We start from the raw sequence: 27,867 nt of genomic DNA, 5'->3' as shown, positions 1-27,867 counted from the left end.
TTTACTTGTACCTTTAAAAAAAAAAAAAAAAAGGACATTTAAAATTTTGATTTTTAAAATGCAAAAACTATCATATATAGCTTAGGGTAGGAAGTTCAAAATATCTAATTAACAGCTACTGAATTGTCACACTGAATATCTGTTATAATAAAAAAGTGAACATTGTGTCTTGCTTCTTGAAACACTAATATGCCCATTCTAAATTGATTTCAAATTAAGTTTTTGTTACCACTAGAAAATACCTTTGTTAATCTATAAGTAGCAAAATATAGGCAGAAAAATAATAAGAAAGCAATCTTTCTTCAAAAATTCAAATTCAAATTAAATGAGTTTAATATTTCCAACTACAGTAAAATGCTTTCAAAAAGCAACCTGAGTAATATTAGCATTATTTAATGTGAAATGTTAGACAGGATATTTTTACGGAGTCATATTCCTCCTGTAAAATTGACTACATTAAGTCTTCATAAATATGTTGAACTGTATTTGGTCCGAAATACTTATTTTCCATAATTGTGCTACTGCAATCAATCTGGTGCACGTTTCTCATTTTTTTTCCTGCTTTCTAATCTCTGCAGAATTGTGGCTTGAAAGCTAGTTTGTTTCATACAGCTCAAAGGCATTATATTTTTCTAGTTATTTTCATAAGTCAGTCTGTAATTTCAAAGGTTTAACCAAAGGGTACATTGAGCAGGTATGAAATGCCATAGTGTAAATAATAATGAGGTAAAATGAGCCTTAGTTGAAGCTCTAAGACATCCGTACTTACTTATTTGATCATTTTTTTCTGAATAAATATGAGATTGCAAATAAGACTTTTTAAAAATAAATTACATTAAGATAAAATCGCTAGTGTCTTTTTCTGGAAACAGTGCTGATTTATTTTCATTTTTACTAAATTGGTTATTATTTCTTATACATCAGTAATGAAATGCTGGCCTCATGTTAACTAAGCATCTGATTTTTATTTTCCACTCAGCTGCTGTGCCTACATGTGAAGTTATTTTTTTATCAAATTGCTTTAATTATGTCAGTTAAATTGTTTTTTAGCAATTTTGTTCAAATTGCTATTTTGTTCTCAAAAAAAAAAAAAAAAAGTAAAACTTTAACATCAATGTTACAGAACAATTCTTCCCCCAAACTTAGAAGTTTTCAAGGTAAACAATCTTTGTTTTATTCCCAGTAGGCAGGCCCCATTTTTCTTCATCAGTTTAAATTGGTCTCCTTGTTTCAAAAGTGCTTTGTACTGCAGTGGTATTTTACCTGAGAGCCTCTATTTCTGAGCATGTAATGAGACATTCAATTCTATGTACCTGTTGTATACTATATTTATGTTTGGAGTATCTAGTTGATTTGAGCTGGTTGAGGAAAAGTGCATAGAAAAGTATTTCTCCTCCTGCTATCCCTTTTATCCATGCTACCAAACTTTGAAGGTGAAGTCATTGTTCCATTGAGGAAAGTGGGGTTGGCAGTCATGGCTTCCTTGAAATTGGTCTTTGCTGCGGTGCTCCTCCAGGGGCTTGTAGAAGGAGCACTGCTGACACAAGGGTTCCAGGTACCTGAGAAGGGATGCTCTGCAGGACACGTGTGCTAAGCTTGACAAGTCAGTAAGTTTGGTTGCAGCATCCACTCTTGAATAATTCTCCTTGAAAAAATTGTTTACTCTATGAATGGAGGCACACTGCTTTAATATACGCTTGGGTGTTAAGTGTAAAGCACGCACAAGGGAAGTTGTTGTGGAGCAGGTGCTAAGTGTTGACTTGTTCATGTGATCCATATAACTTAACATCTCTTTTGTTGAAAAACAGTTAGCTTGAGGCCTTGCAAGATCAAAGCTTTTGTTTGTACACTATCAACTAATACTGTGTATAGGGGAGGGTCTGTACAAGATGAATTGATAACAAGGACCCGATGTCTGTAATGTACGTGTTATGGGTCAGTGATTCATCTAGCTACAGTCTTGTCCTGTGAATTTGAACAGCCTTCAGCAATCGAAACATACAAGGGGCATGCTTGGAATGTGTCTTGTCTTTCTGTTTAATTTGAAAGGTGTTCAATTTGTGCACTCCTCAGTGCAAATCAAAGTATGGTGAGTGGGGGGAGATTGAAGAGATTCTTTTCAAAGGTACAGTCTGATCCAGACTGAAATACAGGGACTGCAAGTTCGTTGTGTCCAAGCTCTGTGAGTAGGTTTACCAGTAAATGAAGGAAGGGGAATCTTTCCCTGCAATACTTTTAAATGAGTGTGTTGTCGGTTTCCCTGAAGCTCTGCTAGATTACAGCTGAGCTGGACTTGAAGTGATTTGACAAAAATGGCTTCTCATGTCTTTTCCTGTTTTGCCTTTGGTGCTCAGTAGGATAAGATAGATTGACATCTAGCCTTCTGTTCAACAAACCAGAAAATACAAAGTCATTGCTTATCGGAATGCAATTCTGACTTTCAATTTAAAAATATTTCCACTTAAGGAGTAGGGGAAGGGAACTAGAAAATATTGCAATACAGTCTGCTGGTCAGCGTGCAGGTACACAAACCTTCTAAAGACATAAAAGTAATAAAGTTTTTTGAAGTGTAATTATAGAAAACCTCACCAGATTATGAAATCTGTTCATAAATGGATTTGCCTTCTAAAGTTATTAGATGGTTTTGTGTAGAACACTAGAGTTAATCCTACAAGAACAATAGAGAATTAACAAAACAATTCGATCTTGAAATTTCAGTAACGATGGAGAAAATGGGATATACTAATAAAACAATGCAAAAGAGGTTTGGAGTCAAGTATTAAAACTGGATTGTAAATTGGAAGAGCAATACAATTTTTTTAAACTATGAATTGTGGAAAGTTCATAAAACACAATGCAAGTATAAGACAATTTTAGGACTCTAGTGGAGAGTGTATTAGTTATGTGTTAGCACTCTTAAACTTTTTGCTGCTTTACAAATCAAAATCACCTTTCTAATATTAAACACGTAATATATACAACCCAGAAAATATTTTCCTTACTTTAAAGACAGCAAAAGGGAGACTTTACTAGTGTGAAGGGCTTTTCTAAGGCTACACTGTACTCAGAAGCAGGAGACACAGAACATGTGTCTCTAATAACTCCAAACCAGTAATGATTTCTCATCAGTGCAGTAATGTTGGAAATTGATTTTATCATAAATATGCTAGTATCCTGTGGAATAAAGGCATTGCTTTGATAAACATATGTTAGGTTCTTGGGTCTACTAAATAAATAAGAAAAAAGCAGGGGCATGAACTAGGTGAAGAGGGGACTTTTTTTTTTTTTTTTTTTTTTTCCAATCCTTGGGTATCCTAATTGTCAGTAAATGAGTCTTCCCACTTTCCTGTCTGAGAAGTGTTTTTGTAAGGAACTAGCTATACTATCTAAGTTCAGCTATAATACTGTACTTAGTTAGGTTAGTTAGTTAGAGAGATCAAAATCTCTCCTGTAACTGATTTCAGATAGAGCCTTCAGAAATGTTTTTGTTTGTTTGCTTCCCAGTTGTAACTTTTGAAGTGGGCTTCGAACACTACCACCAATCTGGCTTCCATATCAGTTGGTGTTGAATGTTTCTGGTCTGGATACTAATATTGATATCTGCAGAAGCCATCAATTCAATTTGTGATTATTTAAAAAACAAACAAACAAAAAATCAAACCCACAGACATGTACTTCACATGTATAACGCATGTCAATCCAGAATGTTCTGCAGATAAGAAAGATGTCCAAGAAATTAAAGAAATTATTCTTTGTTGGCCTTTGAACTATCTATCTGAGTATTACAGAATTCTCCTTGTCCTGTTTTGTTTCTCCTTGCTTTAAATGGCCATACAGCAGTGACACAAACTGTCTGTTCAACTAGGAAATCAAAGATGGAGAAAGCATTTCGCACTGCATTGCTGTATATACAAAAGACCTTTTGCTCCCTCTACAGAAGGTGGTGGAAAATTGCAATACAGAGTTTGCAGTTTAGTGTCAGCAACCTTCTTTCACCTTTCACCCTTTCATTCCTTTGTCTGGAACATATTTGCGAAAGTTGGTTCTTATCCTTCATGAGTTTGTTTATGAGTTTAAGAGTATATTACTGACTGAAGGCAAGAATGTCTGACAGGTTAGAAGTAGCTCAGGACCTCTAGGCTTTGAATATATTCAAACAAATGCAGCACATCTGCCCCCATCTTTCTCTGTTCTTTTCTTTCTCCCTTATTTGTTTGTTTAGTGACTCTCTGGTAGTCATGATAGTTAGCTATTCATTTTTGTTCACAGAGTACCTGGATGTTGTGGAGTCATGTGGCATCACCTAAAGGAAATTGCGTAGAGCATATATTCTTCCTTTGCGAAGTGTGCTGTGTGTGTCAGATGCTGCTTGTGTTGGAAAAAATGAGATGGGCTTAGCCTGTCATTTCATCTTTTGCCTTCATGATAAAATAAAGCTAATTAAACCATCGGAAGAGAAATTATGTCCACTTCCTTCTCATGTTTCCTATGGTTCTTAAGAATTTCCCTAAATGATTAAGTAGATGTGTCTTGTAATGTGGCATGTAGTTCAGCTCAGGGGCCATTAACCATACTTTCAAGCCACAAATCAAAGTGGCCATGAATGCATCAAACATCTTTATTTGAAGTCCTCCAGCTGTTGACCCTTTTTTGTGGTAAAGAATGAAGGTACTATTTACTGCATAACATAATATCCAGATGATTTTTGAAGCTATATACTTCTTAGTATTCAGCCAGTTTAAGAGTCAAATGGCTGTTCATGGTTCTCATGTATGATCAAACTGAAGTTAAATTAAGTCTTTAATGTAACGTTTTGTGTTCCAGATGACTTGATTTATTGATTTTATATATCAGTGTATTCACTATTAGCAGAGGAGCTGTATATATAAATATGATGATGTTGATTTCTAGTTAATTAACCTAGTTTGCTATGTCTTATGAAGGCCACAAGATAAGTTGCATTTTTTAATATCTAACAAAATCTCCTTCCCCAGCCAGTGCTCACTAAAGTGAAATTTTTGCCCATTGTTTTGTTTACACTCATATAACACAGAACCAGGTGGTAGGAGTTAGTTTTTAGTTCTCGATTAAAACTCCCATCCAGCAGTATTCTCCAGATAAAACTTGTTACCTATGAATGGAGACGGTAAAGTCCACCTCTTTCCTGGACTTCCACTGCTTTCAAGGAGTAACGTAGGTCGCTGTCTAAAATGACAATTGTAGTTTAAAGTAAAAATAATTTAAACACAAACAAATTCTTAGATTTCAATAATATTATGGCTTGAAAAAGACTGAAAGTTTGAAAGTTCACTGCCTAACTGAGCCCTGATAAATACTATTTACCCTGAATTAACTTCTATTTAGTTCTCTTGTTAAGTGCAAACAGCTTAAGCCTTGTAAGTGCATATTTAGGACTCTAATTCTTTGCAATTCTCTGCTATGTTATGCTTGCTTAAAGTATCTGTTTAATGTTTAAAAGGTGAGCTGCTTGATTCTCTATGTATTCTCAGAGACAAAAAAAGCTAGTAACCTTGTAAGTTCTAGTTTGACATGGCATTTTTTTTTTAACCTACACATAGCAGGCAGGTGATTAAGGGTGTTTAGGCTAAAGAGTGTTTTCTGTACTATATCTAGGACAATTACATAATAGTTAAACAGAACTGATCTTTTTCTCATCTCCATAGGTGCTCTCTTCCCCCAGCAAATTCTCTGTCTGATAAATCAAGGGATCACACAGATGATGATGATGAATACAAAGTTCCTTCTTCACATCCTGCAATACTGAGCTCACAACCACCTCATTGTCATATAAAGCCTGTTGCTCGGTAAGGTCATTTAGTAATATTGAAGGCAACTTATTTACAAAAGTCTGCCTTTTCCAAAGTGTATTTGGATTCAAAATTTATAATGATGTTTAAACTTGACTGCTTTCTAAAATGTCTTATCTTTTCAAGCTTGGGTTATTTATGCCTCTGTTTCATTTGACCATAACCACAATCATAAACCTGTGAAGTTCACTGTATCATATCTTTGTGCCTAACAGCACTTCTCAGGAAGAGAACCCTTTTGTTACTCCGGTGGAATAAATCTCTTTTGCTTTAAATGTGTTCTAAAATAGTATCTCCAAGGTGTCACACTTATGAATTGATAATTGATTATGGCAACATTTGGAGCCAAGAGACATGGCAACTAAAGGCTGTCTCATTCACGGTGAACCGGTGAACTTTTTGGTCTTTGAATCACAAAGAAAATCTGAATGTCAGGAATGAAGAGCATAAATTGGGGGGGGGGGGGGGGAAGGTCCAATTCAATATTGGTCCTGTAGGCCAAAAGTATAATATTAAAAACAATTTTTGATCTACAAAGTTCAGGCTTTTCTGCTGTTAAAGAATGCAGCGACATCTTGCCATTATTTCCCTCTGTCATAGTATGATGTATAGAACCCACTATCAGTAAAGTTCAAGATATCTCTTATCCCAAAAATCGCTAAATACATTTTTTAGACTTGTTCAATCAGACGTTTACAACAGATGGATAAAAGTTCATAATCTGATCACTCCTTGCATGCAGGTTAGGAGTAGAACTCACTGTTAGAACTGGTGATCCAGCTTTCATTGCATAGATGTGAATGTTACACAGTTGTCTTAGGTAGACTGCGATGAGGTCTCCCCTCAGCCTCCTCTTTTCCAGGCTGAACAGGCCCAGTGCCCTCAGCCGTTCCTCGTACGTCTTCCCCTCCAGGCCTTTCACCATCTTCGTAGCCCTCCTCTTCGTAGCCTTCCTCTTCGTAGCCCTCCTCCAACTTCCTCGTAAGGGGGTGTCGAGAGGCAGGAGACCTTTTCTCCATTAACACCAGCGACAGGACCCGCGGGAACGGGGTTAAGCTGAGGCAGGGGAAATTTAGGCTTGACATAAGGAGGGGGTTCTTCACAGAGAGAGTGGTTGCACACTGGAACAGGCTCCCCAGGGAAGTGGTCACTGCACCGAGCCTGACTGAATTTAAGAAGAGATTGGACTGTGCGCTTAGTCACATGGTCTGAACTTTTGGGTAGACCTGTGCGGTGTCAAGAGTTGGACTTGATGATCCTTAAGGGTCCCTTCTAACTCAGGATATTCTATGATTCTATGATTCTATGAGGTCTGTGATACTGAGCACTTAAATTCCTGTCTGCCCTACCAGATGTTCTTTTTTGTTTAAGGGGAGAAAAACAAACAAACAACAACAACAGAAACAAAACTGATGAATAAAACTCTTTATGTTGGTCAAGCAAAGAAAAAAATACAAGATCTTAGTTGACCTTACCTATACAATTTTTTATTGGAAAGTGGTGTTTGTTTTTTTTGTGGGAATGTCTTTCTGTACCATGCAAAGTCACCTAATAGAGGTTTAGTTGCTTGTATGAGTAGAATTACACAGGATGCAACCTTTCTTAGACAAAGTCGTTTGCAATGGAAGAGAGCATTATGTGGACAGATTACCTTGGTTTAACAGCTGCCGAGGACTGTGTCTGTTACTAAGTGGTGTGCTGCAATAGGAGTGAGTATGTAGAGTGAAACAATTGACTCCAAGGACCGCACATCTACAGTGCATGCTTTGGGAAGTTTTAGTTTTGGGAAGACTAGTCCTAGCATGGTCTTGTGCCTAGAGTACTCTTCTGTAATTGCAGCACATTGGATGAGCTCCTACAGGACAACTTTTGAGTTAACATTGTCCAGAAGCAATTGAGGCTATATGCTCTGAGACCTCTCTAAAATATAAACCGAATTATTCTAAGTGGGAATGACTAAGAAATTTATTTTAATTCATACTTCTGATCTGAACCAAAAAACCAATGTAGATGCAAGCTTAAAGATTCCTGAGAAGATAACCACCTGGAAAACTAGAAACTTCTAATTTTCTGGTATCCTTCATTTGCAGAAAAAGAATTGATTGGTGTCAATTGGCTATGATGGTATTTCACCAGACCATTAGAATTATTAATAGAGGCTATACATGAAAATCTGATTTCCAAGCTTTTGTAGCTTTTAGTTTATTATTTAGCTAGCCTAGTTGCTCTTCACTTATGGTGCTTTTTGGCAGTAATCCAGGTTTTGCTGCACAAAATGATTGTTTGCTATTCACATGGCTCTGCAACTCTTAATATACACAAGACTTTTACCTAAAACCAAACCACTCTCCTAACTATCACTTAAAAAAAAAACAAAAAAACAAAAAAACATTTTGAATTCTATATCCATATTTGTTTATATATGATGTTGCATATACTTAAAATGTCTCCTTTTAGCTAATGTTACTGTTTAGGTATGAAAGCAGAGATAAACCTTTCAAAATCAATCTTGATTCTAGTTGATGCTCTATGCTTAAGTATTGAAAAAAAAAAAAAATACCTTCCCATCCCCACTTCTTTTTAAACTCGTGGGGGGTGCAATGAAAAACTTTTAAGTATTGTCTACCAGTACTATTAAAGGTGATTTATTTATTTTAATTTTCATAAATGTTTACCACCTTTCAGTTCTGTCCCCCAGGGTCACTCTTTTGCCACCTTTTCCTTAGTGTTGCTGCCTCAGTTCTTGGACAGTACTTGGAGATTTTGGTAACCACAGAAGCCTACAATTTTTTTTTAGTGTCTTGAAATTTACAAACTATGTAATTCTTCCACATTCTACCCCCAAATATCACCTCTATGATTTCTTGTTCTTTTGCCAGCAGATATGTCAATTCTAAAAAGAGTACAAGAAAAATACGGAAAATGATTCACAGTCTTATTATGGGAGATCAGTTAATTGTCTGGTTTGTTACAGCTGATCTCTCATGTAGACAAGTTTCAGCAATAAGAAAGAGAGGGAAAGAATTTCAACATTAGCCTAACTAGGCTACTATTAGGAGAATGATACATTTTTGCAATCAGTATCTTTTCCTAATAAAACCGTTTCTGAAAGGAAAAGAAAAGAAAAAGACTAGACTTGCTTGTTAGTACTGATTTGCTGCTATTCTTTCTGGTGTTTTCTACTGTCAATATAAGCAGGTATTTCTGCAAGATTTGTAAACTGATAACTGGACTCATTATGAAGATTTTTAAAGTCATACCATGTTAGGTTATCAAACTACCTAGGGCTAATTAATTTATCGAAAATGCAAAGTAGATTCAAATTAAACTAGAAAAGTTTCTTAGTTATTTAGGATATATGCTGAGGCATCAAAGGAAGCGTTGCATCCACTGTATTTGAGAGATTGAACCAATCTAATTTCAAAGATAGAAGCAACACTTCCTCTACCACTTCCTTGGGGAAATTAATTCACAACAAAATAGCTCTTACCATGAGTTTTTTGTTTTGCTTTAAGTCTTGTAATTATTCTTACATTTATTTCATTACTCCTAGTTAAAACTCTTGGGACCACAGAAACAATTTCACTTCCTCTTTCCTGTTTATATATTTTAAATGATTCCAGACCTTTATTCATCCCTCCTTTCCATATGGCCAAAGGAGATAAGTTTATTAACGTTCGCTCTATTGGTAAAAACCCAAGATGTGAAATTTGAGCTGTATATAGATAGCTCTAGCAGATTTGCCAATGTTTGATAATAATGATGCGTGGTGGGTGGTTGTGGTTTTTAATTTTTAAACTGGAATTGTTTATCGTGGTGGCCTTTTTCCAGAGAAACACTCTGGTTCTTTTTGAACATGCAGGGTCTGCAGCTCCAATGGCAGGAGTAATTTTCCACTTTGCAATTTTTTTAAACAATATTTAGTATTATGAGAAGGTTTTTGATCTATATTTTTCCCTGCTGTCTTTGAGCAGAATCTTTTTACAAAAATAATCTCCAAGAGATTATATTTTTCTGACAAGATTACAGGTATCTTTGTACTTTGTTTCATGGATATCTAAGTTTAAACAATTTTCATATTGAATTTTATACTGTTATTTAATTTTAAGAGAATGATACATTTCCATTAAAAAAAAAATACTAAATTCTAGTAAGGTATCAGGAAGTCTTAGTTTTTCCATAGAGATTTAGATGCCTGCAAAACCGCTTTGACTTTTTCATTTTAAATGTTTGGCTTAAGATTTTAGTCGAAATTTGTTATTTCAAGTGGTGTTTTGTAGTATTCTGTTGGTTTTGTTTGTTTGCTTGTTGTTTTTTTTTTCTGTTGTGTTGTTGTTGTTGTTGTTGTTATTATTTTCTGCTTGTTTCAATGTGGATAACTACCAAAATTTCCCCTCTTAATATTTGTGCTGGGGAAATCTTAACAGCTGGGAAGGGGAAGTAGGATTGAGTTTGTGACTTAAATATGTGAATAAACCATTGACTTGACCTCTGAAGTGAGGTCTATATTGAATGTTAGTTCTTCCTCTGTCCTGTAGTGCAGCCTTGAGTAAGTTACTTAAATCATGTCACTATCTCACTAAGAAAGCGGTATGATTCTTCAGAGTTTATTGAGAGCTAACCAGTACCTGCTGTCAATATAAAACCCCACAAAGTTTAGAATTAATGCAGCTTGTCGTCTTTCATTTGTTTCCATATAATGGACTGCCAGCTCAGGCATTTAATTTTGGGAATTAAGACTTGGTTAACTGGTTGATTACTTCCTTTTTAATGTCTGTCTCCAGGGTGTGTGAGAATGGTCAATGTGCTGGAGTAACGAATGGAACACACAGTGCTACTTCTGAGATGAAGAAACCAAAACATCCAGAGTTAGGTGCGTTTTTATTTCCCCCCCTTAGCAAGTAAAATTTCTCTGTGCTGTTCTAGGGGTACAGCAAGAAAACATTCACTTCTTGTGATTGTGTCATTCAGGAGATGTCTATGATGCACCTACTGTTCCAGTACCTTTGCCACCTGCACGACCTCCTACCAGAGACAACCCAAAACACAGCTCTTTGCTCAACAGGACACCCTCCGATTATGATCTTCTGGTGCCCCCTTTAGGTTGCAGACTTTTTGATGATTACATTTAATGGTTAACATAGCCTAGATTAACCAAATGCCATGTTCATTGAAAAACAACTAATGTTGAGTATGCTGAGTACCAAATAAGCTATGGGCTAAATATTACGGCTGTACATCGATATTTACCAGTGATCTGCATGTGGCGTCTGTCTGTAAGCCCTCATGCAAGACAGATGAAAAGGCAAACAACATTTGTATTAAAGCTACAAAGAAAAGAAAATTGTTTTGCCTAAAACAGTTTAAAAATTGTTGTCCTTTAATGTGAAGTTTGAGCATTGGAATTTAATGCAAGCATGGAGGGTTTTTCCAATTGTAGATTTAATAACTGCGTTCTTTTTATGATATAGAAAGATGAATGACAGGGAGCTGGTATTTAAGTCAAAGAAAACTAAATTGAGTTACATTAGTAAGTTTATTTCTGATTCTTGTCTACTGTCAAGGGACAGTTCAAAGCTCAGTGCTGCCTATGGTTTCCAGCAGCTATCTTTCCCAACCCTGATTTCTGCTCTCACACCCAAAAGCCAACGAGCTTAACATTTTTGAGGTCAGAAGCATTAAAGAAGCCATTCTGCCTATATACTGGGGCTGGGTTTGACCATCACCCACACTGTCATTGACAAATTCAGTTGTATCATTGCAAGACTGTACTGTATGTGCCATCATCCAATTTTCTGGTTCATAAAACCTTTTGAACATTTGCCATGTTCCTGCACTATTCTCTTTCTGATCTCTGAAGTGTTCTGAGTTGTAAGAATATACAGAATTGAAGGTGAAAGAGCAGAAGAAAAATACTTGGTACTTCTTGGTAACCCTGGTTCTGTCTGCTCTACCTTTATGTAAGGGAAAAATTATTTTGCCAGGCATAGAAGATTCAGTTTATGCCTTGGGTCAGAGCCTTTAGATAGCAGATAAAAATACATGTACACATTGTATAAGCGTAGCAGATTGGGTGTAATCACCGTTGGTGTTTGAATATAAATATATTTTCCTAGCCGCTGAAATATAGCTGTTACTCTGCACTGATAATCAGTGAGGCTTTCATTACAATGCACTCTTTGAAACTGAGCCACTTAAAAGAAATCTCTCCCCCCACCCCAGAATATAAATTGAGCAATACAAAGGTCATTCAGAGCATGTTTTAGAAGAGGATTGTGCATAGTAAGAGTCAGGCTTACAATTTCATTACTACAGTTGCTGAACTGCTAGATGAACCCTAGGAGTAAGGGCCTCAGCAGCCAGAGAAAAATCAGTTTTCAACTTTGCTCTTTATTCTGTGATGCTTAATGAAGTTTTGCTCATCTAATAAGTTTTTCCTAAATGCAGGTGAAGATACGTTTGATAGCTCACCCCCTTCACTACCACCACCACCACCACCTGCTCGGCACAGTATTACTGAGCACACAAAACCTGCTGGCTCAGGAAGCCGACCTCCTTCAGGACATGAATTGTTCCTTCATCCTGGTAGGAATACAAAAGGAAAAAACATATTCTGTTTCACTATTATGTACTCCAGAGGCATATCTGTTCTATGATAATGTTGTCATCAGGTTTTAGAAGTCTGTTTTGTGTACACCTCAATATACGAAAATATCAGAAATAGTTTTTTTGTGTGTGTGTGTGTGTGTTTTAAATGATGGAGATGAAACAAGTCAGAATATAAAAAGGGTCACCTTTTCATTATCACAAAGTAATGAAATGAAGTCAATATTTTTTATAGGCGGGACATTTTGTTGAATTGTGCTTTTTTAGTAAGAATTGCTACTTCTGAAGTATAAAGTTTTCTGTTGTAATCTGTGATAGTAGTTTGTATCCTTTTGTCAACTCCATTGTTTTTTCTAGTTCAATGTAATTCATGTTTTTGTTTGTTTCCAAGTTGGTACTTGAGGAAAACCTAGAAAAGAAGGAAAACAACATGCTGTTTCATTAGAATTATTGCTGTGAAATTTTGTGGCAAAGCTATTTTAATTGTGAACACAGCAGCAGAACCCTGTGGTTCATAACATTGTTGGTAATAAGTCAAATTTTCTCCTATCTTTTCCCACAAATTGCTGTCACATTTGTTGTTCAGTATTTTGCTTGTAAAGGGCAAAAAAGTTATATTCAACATTTATAACTTTGGGTTGACAAGTGTCAGGTTAATTATGTTGAATACCTTTGTTGCTGACAATAAAATTGCAACAGGGTTTTTGTGGGTTATAGTGCATGTCTTTGAAGTGATGGTAGTTTCCTCTGCAGAAGCTTCCAAAAAATGATGGTGTCTAAGTTTACTGGTCCCAAGAATATTTTCAGTGATTATCTACCTTGAGGTGTGATTAGATGTTTTCCTCTTCCTATCTGTTCTTAATGAGAGGCTGTATGAAGAGTCTTAAATTGAATGTTTTGGCAGTAGTATTACAGGAGTGCAGGACTACGGATGATGAGCAATTATGTGCAACTGCATAATAGTCTGCCTGGTTGTAAGGTGTTTGGCTGATCCTTGCGAATAATACTAGCTGTGGGATGAAAGTGAGCTAGTTTAGGTTGAACCAGAATGACCCTTTTTGAATTGTTTTTATTACATACATATTTTACCATCAGTTAAGACCTGAACATCGAGTAATTCACCAAAACTATGTGTGTTTGTAACGCAGAACTCAGCTTGGTGCATTACTTTCTTGTATAAGCCTCTGCATGCATCCAGGTAAAAAGACTAAACACATCACATGTAAAGGTTGATCATAAATATAGGGCCAGGGACTAATTTATCTTCTATGCTTCAAAAGAAAAATAATGTAACCTATAGCAGTCCAGTCTGAATGGGTGCCTCAGTTGTACAATCTGAGGCAGAAACCCAAAGCACACCATTCAGTTCTAATGCGAATGGAGAGGGGAAAATGAAAGTCCCCACCTCCAGAAGCATACAAGCTCTGTTGATCTGTGTGCAGTTCCCAGAAGTATGGAGAGTTTTGAATTTTCTGATGTTATTTCCAAATAATCTAAAAAAAAAATCAATGACAGTGTTCAAAAAACATGGCTTTGAATTAAAAATTTGGAAATGTATTAAAGGCCGTTTGTTCTCCATGTTTGCATAGTGAATGCAATCTTATCACAACAATTAATTTGCATTGATCTGGTAAGTGTACACATCTACTTGGGCATAGATTCTTTTGTGAGTTGGTCTTCTTTTATCTTACAGTATTACTAAAGCCATATTGACTTATTCAACACTGCATTGTTTCAAAGAAACCACTGCAAATAATTTATGATTAAGTTTCAAGGATTGATTTCCATACAAGTTTTTGGGGTGATACCTCATCTGTCCATTAGAGACTGTGAGATTAGAATAATAATCTCACCATTAATAACAACAAAAAATTGCACACACATACAAACACTATTTTGAGTCAAGAGCAGAAGTCAGGTCCAGGATGATATTAAAAGTTTGGTCAGCTGCTTCTTCAGTAGACTGAAAATACTTGAAAGGAGGCCACAGTATGCCAGGCCTATATAGTTCTCTCATTTTTTAAATTCTGTTCCTATAATCATCAGAAAGAACTGAAAAGCCTTCAGCAGTCCCTGTAATGTTTACCCAGCAGCTGGGACTATGTGAACAGGAAATCTGCCCTGCAGTCTTCGTGGCAAAATATTGAAGCGTTAACCAAGCTCTAACCAAACAGACTAGCAGGGATACTTCTAATTTTGCTGCATTGGGCCTTGCAGCCTCTTCCGTGCTTTGCCAGCCACAGTCCTAGCAGTGTCAGGGCTGAGTAATTGAAAGGTACCTCATAAATGTTAGCAGAGGAGCAATTATCAGTACAGGATAGACCACCTTTGAGTTGTGCTCCTTGTTTTGGTCACTTCAAGACTTGGATGTATGCATGCATATGCACACACTATGGGGGAGCACCTCTGTTTGGATTCATAGCTTTTTTGAAAGGAGGCTACTTTAAACCTAGATTCTGTGCATCAGCCCTCCCTCTTCCCTAGATAATAATTCTAATTATTCAAAGACACTTTATTTCTTTATTATTGCAGATCCCCATTTTGATCCGATAACCGGTCACGTTCCTTTGCCACCAGCTCGTAGAGTAACTGGAGAAAATGTAAAAGCAAATAGGACATCTCAAGACTATGATCAACTTCCTGCCTCTTCAGGTAAGGTAGAAGACTGTTTCTGTAGAAAATTACAGCTTCATGAGGCAAGTAACTTTCATCTGTAAAGTTGAATGAGGTTTTTGTCATTCAGGGCAACAATTGGCAGTGGTGATATTGCTTTACAAAAACAGAAAATCCTCAAAGGATAATAGAGATTAAAGTTCTGCAATATAGGTAGAAGAAACTACCTGCCTTTGTGGGGTTATGTAGATGTTATGACATTAATTTCACTAGCTGACAAGCAGAATGCTTTTGTGAGTCCTAGTGTTCCTTATTTTTTGGGAAAAGCAGGGAGTTGGCTGCTGCCTTTGAAGTTCACAGGAGATCAGAAGTCCTTCAGGGATCACATGCCTCTCACTTCCAGCTTTATGTTTTATTGCTCCTCAAAAAATAGTAGCTTCACTGTCTACAGTATTATTAATTTCCAGTCTTTTTTTGCTAGTATGTCTGTGTGAGGTTCTAAGAAAATTTTAAAATACTTCTAAATAAAACTTGCAAGAACCAGAAACAATTAAAATTCAGTCTTCTGGTTGCAGTGGAACAGGTACAAGAGAATCAATTCCTCTGTCAAAGAAATTTTGCTTATTGTTTTCAGACAAAACAAATACTGTTTAAAGGAGACATATATTTAAATTAATTTAAATAAAAGAATAACAGTATTACCTGTATTCCTATGTATTTTCACCAGTTTGTAGACAAATTTTCTTTTCTTTAGATGTGCATGGCATATGGAGCAGGGGAAGGATTGTCTTATCTGTAGCATTTTGCTGTGTGGAGGGATATCACAAATTAAAAAACAAGTGGTAATTTGAACCATTAAATACTATTCATTCTCCAGATATTGTGAATTGTATGTGAAAAGTAGTTTCTAATGCATAAAGAAATGAAGGGACTTGCTATCTAGTCTTCAATTTTAATTGTCATCAGTGCTTAATTGCAACAATCACAAGTGGAAAAATGCTACAGTTTTTAATAGTAATTATATGTCTCCTCCTTAGGAATGCATAGTTCTACTCTGCTGGGTGTAGGAAAGAATATCTTTTTCCAACTTAAAGTACAGGAGAGACTAAGTAAGCCTGAGGAGTGCTATAGAATCTTCAGTGAATAGCACATCTGAGAATGAGTGGGATGCCTTTGGTAAATAGTAGCACTCTTGGGAGGATGTCTCTATTAATATAATACTGTTGCTCATTTTTTCTCATTGTTAGAGAAAAAACTGGCTTTGTAATACATGTTTTATACATGACACCGTGAGGGGTCTATTTGCCTTACAACATTAGCCTGATCTATTTGAGGAAATTTTAAATTCTTTTGTAATATAAATTATGATTACCTTTTAAATTGTTTTTTCCCCCGTGGTTTTTTGGTAGAACAATTTTTAAAATTGTCTTAAATTACTGCAAGTTCTTTGGTTAAGTTCTCAGAGCTTTTTGATGTCACTTAATAAATACTATTCTATCTGTGTGTTTCCCACAGCTGTCTTCTGCAACATCTAAATGCGTCTTCTTTTACTATAAATATAATTCTAAATCAGTATGATATACAGCAAGATTTTCAATTTAATTTCAATTAAATGAAAGTTGTGTGGTAGATCATGTCATAGTCTTAACTGGAAAGTTGTTTTTACAGTGGAATTACTTCTATAGGATGGAACTGATGAGCTTCAAGGTTAACTGATTGGCCTCACTCTATGATTTAAAAAATACAGTCTATAGATTGTACCTCTACTTAAAACTTTAGATTTTATATTTATTCTGAACTAATCAGTTAATTTAGAAAACTTTTCTTCATTTCAGCCTTTTTGTAGGGTGATTCTTTGAACTAGCTGGAAAGGAAATGTAGTTCACTCTAAAATCTAATTACATTTTTGCCACTGGCTCCCTATAGTAGCACTGAGAATCCTTTGACTTCTGTGCTTCGTTTTGATTCATTTGTTTATAAGATTGCAGTTCTGATGTTTAACCAAATTATTAATATGCTATGACAAATTCATTCTACTTCAGCCATGTATTTAGTATTGAACACAAGAAACGGTTCTCAGCTATACACCTAACTATCCCAAAGGCATAATTTTTCAAACATCTTAAATACATCATTTTTAAATTATTGCAATAAAAGCAAGGCAAATGAGATTGCTTTTTCAACTGATATTTTACCTAAGCACAGCCAATGACATGTGGGAAAGGTAGAAGAAAATTAGGCCTCTAGTATGGATGTCTGATGTATTTTAATGAGTTTAGGTACTCTGTAAGAAATTGATTCAAATGGCTAGTTAAGAACATTATGGCCAGTTAAGTATAGTATATTCCTATTCACTCATCTGGCCTCATTAAAGCACTTGCATGCAAATTTAAATTTCTTTACAATAAAATGTTTGGGTCCAGGGGTATGCAGTGAGGTCACGTACTGTTTCAGGGTAGATTGCCATTAAACCTAAGGAGAATTGTCTGCCTCAGTAATGTAAAACATGAAGATCATACCCAGCAGCGCGATGAAACAATATATTCAGTTACTCCTTTCTCCCAGCTCTGCCTGTTCCTCAGTGTAGATGTCCCCTCAATGTGCTTTGTTCCTGTACCCCAGTTACATGTGGCTGCTTGCCACTGCTCCACAGGGGGCCTTGCACAACAAGCCCTTGTCACCCTTCAGCTTCTCTCTTTGCCGCTTTCCCCGGTGCTTCTCAGTCTGTTGGTGAAAGACCATGGAACATACTGGAGAAGCAGCAAGGGTCATTTCCATGCAAAAAGGAACAGGACAGCTAGCATCGTTACAAATAGTCTCCTCCCATGGTGTCACGGAGCTTTCACACCTCACAGTTTTTTCCACACTTATTAAACATTTATTAAACTAGCCTGTCTCTGTCTTTATACTTATCAATTTCCTAAGGGTTAAATGTAGTGCTGAATTACAGAAATGTGAGTGATAGAAGAGACTCCTTGCTGTGGTAACTGTTAATTGAATTACACAATTAGAAAATCTGTTTGAATTTTTAGTTAAGGATCCACAGTGGCTGAAACATCAAAGGAGGGGAGGTTGGAAGGGAAGTTACGCTTAAATACCTCTATCTCAGTGTCCAGATGGACGTGCAGCTTAGGCTTATTATCTTTAAGCTCAGGATCCAATGTGATACCCAGCTTCAGCTAAAATTTTATATGGATGTGAAGATATTGAAAGAGATGTCGGCACTTAAAAAAAATAATAATAATGGGAATTGACTTAGAGAGAGGGCTGAAGATCTGAAAGTCTCTGTGCTATAGAGAGATGTCACTGGAGTGAGTTAAATACGTATGCTGCAAATCTGCTCACAGAATTAAAAATGACCTTTGTAAATGATGTGATTGCTCAAAAAAGTTTCTTAGGAAGCTTCAGCAAAGTGAAGGCTTCATATGAGAAATAACTTAAGTTTCAAGCCTCTGTTAAACTGACTAGCGCAAAAATACCTCATGTAGTGCACACACACACAAAGAAGGATCTGACCTATGTATAAGTAATTTCTTCTGTACTTCAAGCAAGAGAAAATACAAAGTTTGCAAAGTGATTTTTATTTCATTCTCCATAGATAAGTCCATAACAAAATGTTCACATTAAAACAGTTTAAAATGTGAAAGAAAGCAGATTGTTTTTAACGTGATATATCATTATTTTAAATATGAAGAACATTCTTCTGTTAGTCTTGACTTTTCTAAAATAGGTGAAATGAGAAATTTGAACTTGTTTCTGATTTAGTTTAGCTTTTAGTTATTAACCACATTTCCTGAGCTATAATTAATTTCTCAATTCAGTGGATTTCATAGATTTTTTCACATCTTTATCGCAGGTTTGGATCTGTCTTGAGGTGTGTTTACTAGAATGATTAGTATTTATATAATGCTTCACATCTTCTGAGATGATTCAGAGATAAAAATTCATAACAATTATGAAACACACCTTACCATCTGCAGGTTGTCATAACTATTTGCACAGGAAATAAGCAATGCAATTGGAACAAAATTAACCTTGACCCTTTAATGTTAGTTCTTAATCAAACTACTCTCATCCATTTGTTACATGAATACCACCATTGTACGTAAAGTACTATTTGCTTACCTTCTCTGAATTAAGAAACTGAATTAAATTTATAGCAACACTCCCATCTAAACACATGGAAACTAAGTTGAGGGAGAAATACACCTTGGTTAGACATGCAATAATATGAACTGTTTTTATTCATCTGAAGTATTTAATGCAGCCTGTTGAATTACAGTTCTCTTCACCCAGTGTTATAACTACCGTATTGTAACAGAAATGCTAGAAGATACCATGTTCTTTCATCAATAAAAAACCAGGATCTCTGGAGTACTTAACACTGCAAAATGCCATTGCTGTCAGTCTAAGTAAACAGGAAGTGTCACAGTCAAAAATTCCTCTAATTTATCTATCAAAGTCACTGATGGAACTTTTCAGAATCCCTTTTGAGGGATTAAATATATTTTTTTAGAATACTTTGCTCTTGAAAGTGTTTTCTGTGCTGTGCCTACTTGTATTTAAGCTTCTTATTGTGGAATCAGTGAGGATAAAGTGGTTTCAGTAAAGCACCAAATTTACTTGAGCATGAAACTCTTGACTCAGAAGATTAGTAAGTTTGAATATTAGCTCTTTTTCATCAGTACATCATGATTCTTAGCACCAGCATTAACTGTGAAGGTAACCTTTCTATAGAAGAGAAGGAAAAGAGAGAGATTTCCAAAGGGGGATTGAGGAAGAAGGATTGTGTTCTGTTCTTGACACTGAAATTAACTGGACAAAATATATATATATATTTTTTTTTTGAAATGTATTTATTTGTATTTTTGCATTGCTGCTATGCATGAAATGACCTCCAATTGACTGAACAGGATCTGCAAGATGTACCAATAAGCAAAGGATTTTTCTCCTTCAAGCATATTTGGTTGGATTCCTCTTCAGCATAGCTTATCGACCTGAATAAAATAAAACTAAACTAAAATAAAATAATAAAACTCATTTTTTGAGTTTCTTAAGGAGACTAAGAAAAAGTCCTAGAACTGAAGGTTGAGAGTAGATAGCCTCTCAAATTGTGACCGGCAATTGTCACCATCTTTGCTGTTTTGTCGTACTTGCCTTTTCTTCCAGCTTTGGATAATTCAGAATATAACTTGTACATTCTTACCATATTATTAAAATGGTATTTCACTACATTATTTCTCTTTTGGATTTTCTTGAAGATTCCAGCTTCTATCCAAACTTTAAAATGAGATATATCAGTGAATTAAAATCTCTCTTCCCATTTCTTTAGAATTTTTCTTTTTAAATTGCTTCATGAGGCTAAATAACCTGAGGCTTGACCTACCTATAATACAATTTTTAAGGCAATTTGTAATGATTTCTGTCTGCTTTATTTGAAACAGATGGTTCACAAGCACCAGCCAGGCCACCTAAACCACTTCCTCGGAGGACTGCACCAGAAATACACCACAGGAAAGCATACAGCTCTGACAGTTCCACGGAAAATGTGGATGCAAAAATTGCAAAACTTATGGGAGAAGGTTATTCCTTTGAAGAAGTCAAGAGGGCACTTGAAATTGCCCAGAATAATGTTGACGTGGCCCGTAGTATTTTAAGAGAGTTTGTCTGTTTTCCTCCACCAGTCTCTCCACGTCTCAATCTATAGTAGTGTGAAGATTTTCTTGGAGCATGTGAATTCTACATATACATGTGTGGACTGGGGAATGAGAGAAAGAAGAGAACGGAATATTTTTCTTTCATCTTTCATAGGAGGGTGTCTGTTTCCAGCCGTTTATCAAAGGCTCATGGCTGCTCTGATCAAGACTTATAAATATGCTGAGGCTTATGTATTTTTGCTAGCCATACTTTTTTAAATCAGGGTTGAACTGACAAAATAATTTAAAGAAGTTTACTTCCCTAGAACTTTTAATCTGTGAAATGCTTTTTCTTGTTTACAAGTTGGCAAGTTACAGTTTTCTAGTTGATGCCTGTACTATGTTCATATCCCCTTGTACTTTCGGTCAGTTCTGCTGTAGCATTCCCAACAGTTTCCATGCTGACCACCCCATCAACTAAATCATCACTTTCCAGAAATTCTGTTTATGTTGTTTTGTGTTTTTTTTTTTTTCTTTTACAAGATGCTTTAACTGTTTTTTGCATTTCAGCTCATCAAATGCAAAAGTATGTGGCCTTCACTACTGATTATTTTTTTCTTCTGAGATTCCTTTGTTTTTGAGAGAGGAAATATCTGAATGTAAAATACATTATTATGCCTATGAACTGCCTTTTTAAAGGTATTTTAACAGTAATGTTGGGCAGCTTTCTGTTTAACATGAATTTCATGACCTGTAATCTTCAAGGTCTTTTTATACACAGCTTCTACAACTAAGAACAAAAAATATCCCAACCAAGAATTACAATACTTCATGAAGTAATACTGAGTTCTGACGTAAAAGCTCTTTAATAATTGAGTATTCAATTGCAAATGTTCAAAACAAGCAAACAACAAAACAAATGCACGTGATAATATACTGCATTTTGATTACACACTAATTACACCACTTCTCTGTGATGTATGTATACTAAGGCATGCCAGACTAGAAGGAATCTTTTTGAATCGCGTCAATGGTATTCAGGTAAATTCCAGTTCTAGCTTCTGCAAAGTAGAATGCGGTTAATTTTTTGAGTGATTATCCTGTGGTTCGTTGTGGCTTGGATCAGTTTGTATTAACATGGAAACTTCAAAATTTTGATGCACTGTTAATTCCTAATGCTACTGTAGCAATATTTTTTTGCAGAGTTCTTTAGTAATCTCCTCCGTACACTTCACTATTCTCCAGTATGTGTTTAATACCCAAATTCATTCATTCGCTTTCCAGCTACTTAGTTGGAAATACATTTCTTTGCTTTAGATGGCTAGTGATACTACAGGCTTTGACATGTTATTTTTAAGCCCCAAATGATGCAAGCCAAATTGAAAGTCCTTCTAACTTTAGAAAAGACAGAGAGAAGATGGTTGTGTTTTTAGTACACTGAAAGTTAAGAGTCCAAATATTTTCAGAATAATTTTTGATTGCTGCTTCCCCGATTTTGTAGGAAACTTCAAGTCTTCTTTTCTTCTGTTACTGTTGAAAAGATAAAACCATGCAGTAGTTAGATTTTTCACATTTTGAGATGTGACCTGTATATGAGAATTTTCACATTGTGCTAAGCTGGATGTGAGTTATATATTTATTGTTCCCTTTCAGCTGTCAGTTTTCTCCTTCACTCATAGCCAGTGATAAAATCTGCACCACTTACAGGATCAGATCTCAGCAGCCAATACGTTTGTTCTTAAAATTTTTGAATATGGCAAATGCCTGAATTGCAAGATTCAAAGTAACTGGAAGTATCCAGTGGAAATTGCTGTGACATCTCAAAGTCCACCATTTCATCAAATAACTTATTCTTAAAACTAATTAAATAAACTATTTTACAGTATCACAAAGCATAGTATGTCTATCATTAATCTGCTTTGTTTCAGTGATAAAAGATGATTAGGGGAATTCAGGGTATAGGGAAGAGATAAGTGTTTCTGTTCCATATTGAGTAAATAATTCTGAGTTTATGTTCTACAAAAGGGCATCTACAGCTTCCTTTAAATGTTCACATGTTGAGTACAGCTTATGAAAAGTTTTGGTTGAAGTTATATTCTGTGCTTTTAGTCTCTCTCTTGTTCTGGGGGAATGTTTTATGCAGTCTTGAACCATGTTATTTATTTGGTTTGTTTACAGCATCACTCTAGCATTTCTACTAACTATAAATTGAAAATTATACATGTTGTTGAATTAAACGTTTAAAAAATTAAATTAAACCAGTGCAGTTTTACTGGAATTACTTAAGTGTGGTTCTAGCATAACTGCCAGCATAGCAATGATGACAGTGAAGAAAAGAATGCTTTGCAGGGATGAGAAAACAATCTGCAGATTGAATTCTGAATTGTAATGGAGAACCCTCTCTCATTTTCTCATTTTTATGCAACATTTTAGTGTAAATGACAACCTTTTGTTTTAATTAGAGGCTGAAACTGCTGCCTGATAAATTAAGGTTTTAATGTCTTTTTCCTTCTCCGTTCTGGTTGTGACCAGCAATAACTTTTTTGTTTGTTTGTTTTTTAAGTATGTGTTGAAAATGCTTGATGAACAATATATTCTTAATGGTGACTTGAAAGAGTTCCATTAATCTTTAAATGAGTGTGCTATTACCGCTTCTAAATAGTCAAACGTAAAGACTGTTTCAAACCCGTTTTGGTTAGTAGTTTAAAGTCAAATAGAGTGACATTGCTTTGTTAGAATGTTGATGCTTGCTATGCAGGAATTAATAGGCTTAAATAATTTGGCTACAGTCTAATTCTCTAAACATCTTAACCTTTTAAAGACTCAAGGGTTCAAGTCTGGCAGTGTTGTGCACGTATATAACTTTAAGCAAGACTGACTAGTGAGACTGCTTGAATGAATAGAATGAACAAAGTTGGTTAAACTTAGAAATGTGTGCTGTCGTGATTAAGGCTGCAGGCATATTTCCTCCAACTAAATGTCATTGCAGGCATTAGACTACCATTCTGATGTCTGTAGGTAAACTTTATCTCCTTCTGGCTAAATTTCAAGCAAATTGGCTGTATCTGAAGTTAAGCAAACTAAGTGGACACCAGTAGCACGGATCTTTTCTAAAGGCTCTAGGAAAAATTTGAAAAAATGCTAAAATAAGTGAATTGAACATGATTAGCTATGTTAATGGCTTGGCTGGAACCCTAAAATGGCCACTGGTAAAAAAATTTAATGTTCAATATCTGAAGAGTACATCTGGCACAGATTTTTTCATAATGTGAATTTAGGAAGTTTGTACCAGGATCATTTCTTCTGTTATATGTTTTGTTTTCAGCTTGAAGCTTTTCTTTGCACTGACGACTCTGACCTAAAACCATTTAAATTTGCATCTTAAAGCTTGACAAAGTTTGAAGCACATGAACGAACGGTGTATTCTGAGCAGATTCAGTTACTACCTGCTGACCTGGAATTTAGCGCACGTAGGAATGACTTCTTGAAAAAAGACTTAATTAGTTTCCATTTTGAAGGATTTTCTTCCAAATAACTATTTTATATGAGAAATGCCTTTTATAAACTTGTCTAACATGTGGCAAACTTAGTGACGTGTTCAATTAATTTATATTTTATTCAACTTTTTTTTTTTTTTATTTTGGTTATTATGTAAGCTCAAGTTCTTTATCTGTTCTTGTAAGGTATTTTATAAAATTAATGTTAACAGAATGTTGGGTTGCTCCGTGATTTTTCAAGACTCTGTCTCTCTGTTGTTGAATATTAACCCTTTTCATATGCTGCTTTAGAAGCATACACTACCATCTGTACAGGTCTTACAAGCCATTGGTTTGTAAGCCACAAAAAAGAGGCCTCACTGTAAAATAAGGTGAATCATTGCATTCAGACATTTGCTTTGCATCTCCATACATTACTTCACTTCTAAACTTCATTGGTAAAAATTGGCAGTAACTTCAGAATGTGCATGTTTTAATTGTGTAGCAGAAAAATCATCAAATATTTAGAATCAAACATAACAACTATATAGTCCAACTGTACATTAATTTACAGGATTTTTTTGCTGATGAAAATGACAGCAGACTTGCACAGATACTGCTTTGACATTCTGTGCACTTGCCTACTCAACCATTATATTCTTAATGTAAAAAATATCTTAGGTTTTTAAAATATTTTTTCCCTCCCCCATTATTGTATTTCCAGCATTATGAAAAAGTTTAGAAAATCCAATGTCAGTACGATGAATTACAATAGAACTATTACTACTTAAAGCCCAACCACATTACCTGAAGATGGGATTAGACAATCAATGATCGGATTTTCCTGCTATTTTCTTCCATCCATATTAAATTATTGTCCTTTATATCGGTTGCTATAAACATATTACTAAATAGAGAAGGTAACTGTTTGGTATACTCACCCTTAGTCCTACTGCTGCCTATTTCTTTCATTTCTTCTTTTCTGGTGTGAAAGTCAGCTGTCACTTCGTTGTGTCACAGATACATTTTAGCAGCTGGGTGCCTTAAGAATGTTTCACTGAGTTTTTTTGTTTGTTTGTTTGTTTTTTGTTTTTCTGATAGACCTAGTCGTCTAATTCTGCATGAGCTACCTTCCTGCATTTATCAGTAGCAATGAGTCTCCATCAGGAAAATTAAATATGGATTTTAAAACTCTGTGTGTTACTTTGTTACCAAAATGTATGCCTAACTATAATTGTTTGAAAAAAGTTAGCTTTTCTTTATTGCAGTAACTGCCATGGTTGCCAGCAGAATGGAAAGGGAACAGATAACTGCGTGGAAGATTCTGCTCCAACAGTCCAAGTCCCTCTATCTTTTTGGAGTACAAGATTTAGCTGTTTTGAATCTCCAGAGTGTCTAGTGCAAATGAAGGAGTATTTGGGAAGATTACTGCAGTCTTCATTTACCATGTCCTTCTCCAAGATGTTCTGTGTATATGTTATTTCGGAACAGGATGCCAGGGTCTTAGCAGCAGAGGGAAGTGTGAAGTAGCACTCTATGCATAATGTTTTTTGGTGCTAGCAAAACAGCCAAAAGCTTCACAAGGGTTTATGTGGAAGCACTTCTGTTTTAAAGTTCATCATCTTGTTTTTTGAAGGGTTTATGTATGTACATACTAATCTGATGAAGCATGGAGGAGAAAGTATTCCAATGGACGCCACCCTGTGGAGTTTGAAACTAGGCAGTGGTATTCACTTCTGCAAAGTATCTGTTCCTTTTGGATAACTGAACTGAATGTGCAGAACACCCAAGCTTGTATCATAATCCATGTTACAGAAGGCCAGGTTTTCTCCTTAGATAGCTGAGGACTGCACAATTAGTGCAGTAACGAGAATTTGCTCTCTTAATTTTCTGATTATTGTTGAATTCCAGATGCTGTACAAAGTTAAGGAAGTCTGCATCATCAATCATTCAGAAATACCTTAGAGCAGTAGCTGGCTTAATTTTCTGAAGCTATTGTTTTGCTTGAACGTTGTGTTTTTCAGGTGTTTCCTCTTGAAGTTTGCATCCTCATTACCAATTCCATATGGTCAATGTATATTTATTGAACCAGTCTTTCAAAAATCTGCATTTTTTCACTGAATTATTAGTAGTATCTTTATTATCCAGGCTCATGCACTGACACTCAAATCATCCTGCTGTCATGCATCCCAGCTTGGGCCAAGTTCAGCTCTGCCTGTTTTTTCACAGCAGATGCATCACTTGTTTGCATTCTCATCTGCTCCTTCTAAGACTGTTTTTCTTCTCTTCTCCCACCCCAATTCTCTTTACAATTACATCAACCATCAGTGCATCCTTCATCTTACTAATTACGTTTTACAGTCTGCCGTCTCAGCTTGTGACCACATCTGTATTTTCATACATCTGTATTTTCTTCTCACAAGTGTTCTGCTAGTCTTGTTTGTCTCTTAATCGCTATGCAGATACTTTGTGCCACATCTGAATTGACTGCTGTGAACATAGTCATCCAAAAAGGATCCAAAATTCTGTGAGAAAGCCTGTTTTCATTTTTATAATCATCAGCATTTTTTCCTGCTCCCTTCTTAGTCTGGGAATATGCTCCTATGTTTCATGATGAATTTAGTTTGTACGTTTGTCAGGGAAAGAGATTACATCCACTGCTTGTTCCAGTAGATCCCTGTTGTGTTTCTGAGATGTGAAAAGACAACAATAAAGGCATCATCTTCTAATAACAGTCCTTGTATTTGAGATGACTTGTGTCTCAAAATGAAAGTTAAGAGGTCTGTACAATAGATGTGGTCTGTAGCTTATATTATAATAACCACCTTACAGTAAAAGTGCATTTGATTACATCTAGAAGTAAGTGAGGTCCGGGTTGAAAGGAAAAATGGATAAATAATATAAGACGTGTCAATGAAGTTGGGAAGTCATTTGCAGATTAAGGTAACTGATTACCATGACTTGCTGGGTTAAAAGTCTGTCTCTATACATTGATGTCAAATAAATGATTACCACATAGCTTGAAAATTGTCCCACAAAGAAGTAAAAAATGCAACATCTGGATGATTCTACCAATACCCCCCCCCCCCCAAGAGACTATCATACTTCATTTGTCAGGTAACCTTGCCTGTAGGTTGGTTGTGATGATGATATATTTGTAAGGTGAAGCAATATTTGTGACATGACTTTAGATAGAAGGGTCCTGATTTTGTATGCTGCTGCTGGAGGGGTATGTATTAAAGAGTTAAAAAAAAAAAATAAATGCTTTTGTGTCAGTGTGTGTGAAGAGGAGGCAATTTCCAAGTTTTAGTGTGCACAGGGTACACTGACTTGCTGTGTTTGAGGCACAGTGTAGTCACATGGAAAAGGCATTATGTGCCTGTATGTATCATTCCTAAGTGACCTGTACCATAGTTAACACCTCTGTTACCTTCGTGTTTACCCTCACGCTATTTCCTTCACCCCCCATTCGCTGTTGCCTCTGGCATAGCTAAGAAATTCTGTGTGACAAACTGCTCGGTCAGTTCTCAGAGCAGCATTTCTTGCCAGTGGTTTAGCATGGTGTTTTCTAGGCCCTTGAAGGGCTTTCCTATCTGTTGTGAGGTATATTTCTAGCAAAAAGGCTATTAGCAATAAACAAAGCTGGCTTTGAGACAGATTTGTCTTCAGACGTTGGGATCCTTTCCTTTGGTGTGTTGATGTTGCTGA

At 35.7% G+C, this 27,867-nt stretch overlaps 1 protein-coding gene across 6 annotated transcripts in view; it reads left to right on the top strand.

The window, feature by feature from the left end:
• The window catches only part of CBLB (Cbl proto-oncogene B), a 139,608-nt gene extending 112,715 nt beyond the window's left edge, over nucleotides 1-26,893 (top strand). For 5 of the 6 annotated variants that reach the window (XM_027449518.3, XM_038183052.2, XM_072024018.1 and 2 more), the window contains 6 exons: nucleotides 5,685-5,825; nucleotides 10,613-10,701; nucleotides 10,800-10,931; nucleotides 12,276-12,413; nucleotides 14,967-15,086; nucleotides 20,492-26,893. In XM_027449518.3, the coding sequence (XP_027305319.1) occupies nucleotides 5,685-5,825; nucleotides 10,613-10,701; nucleotides 10,800-10,931; nucleotides 12,276-12,413; nucleotides 14,967-15,086; nucleotides 20,492-20,754 (883 nt within the window). In that variant the 3' untranslated portion in view covers nucleotides 20,755-26,893. The remainder of the gene's footprint in view (nucleotides 1-5,684; nucleotides 5,826-10,612; nucleotides 10,702-10,799; nucleotides 10,932-12,275; nucleotides 12,414-14,966; nucleotides 15,087-20,491) is intronic. The other variant, XM_027449519.3, reaches the window with a different exon arrangement.
• The last annotated feature ends 974 nt before the right edge of the window (nucleotides 26,894-27,867 follow it).

Source organism: Anas platyrhynchos, chromosome 1, assembly GCF_047663525.1.
Source record: "Anas platyrhynchos isolate ZD024472 breed Pekin duck chromosome 1, IASCAAS_PekinDuck_T2T, whole genome shotgun sequence".
Taxonomy (NCBI): domain Eukaryota; kingdom Metazoa; phylum Chordata; class Aves; order Anseriformes; family Anatidae; genus Anas; species Anas platyrhynchos.
This window is presented reverse-complemented; position numbering and strand designations above follow the sequence as displayed.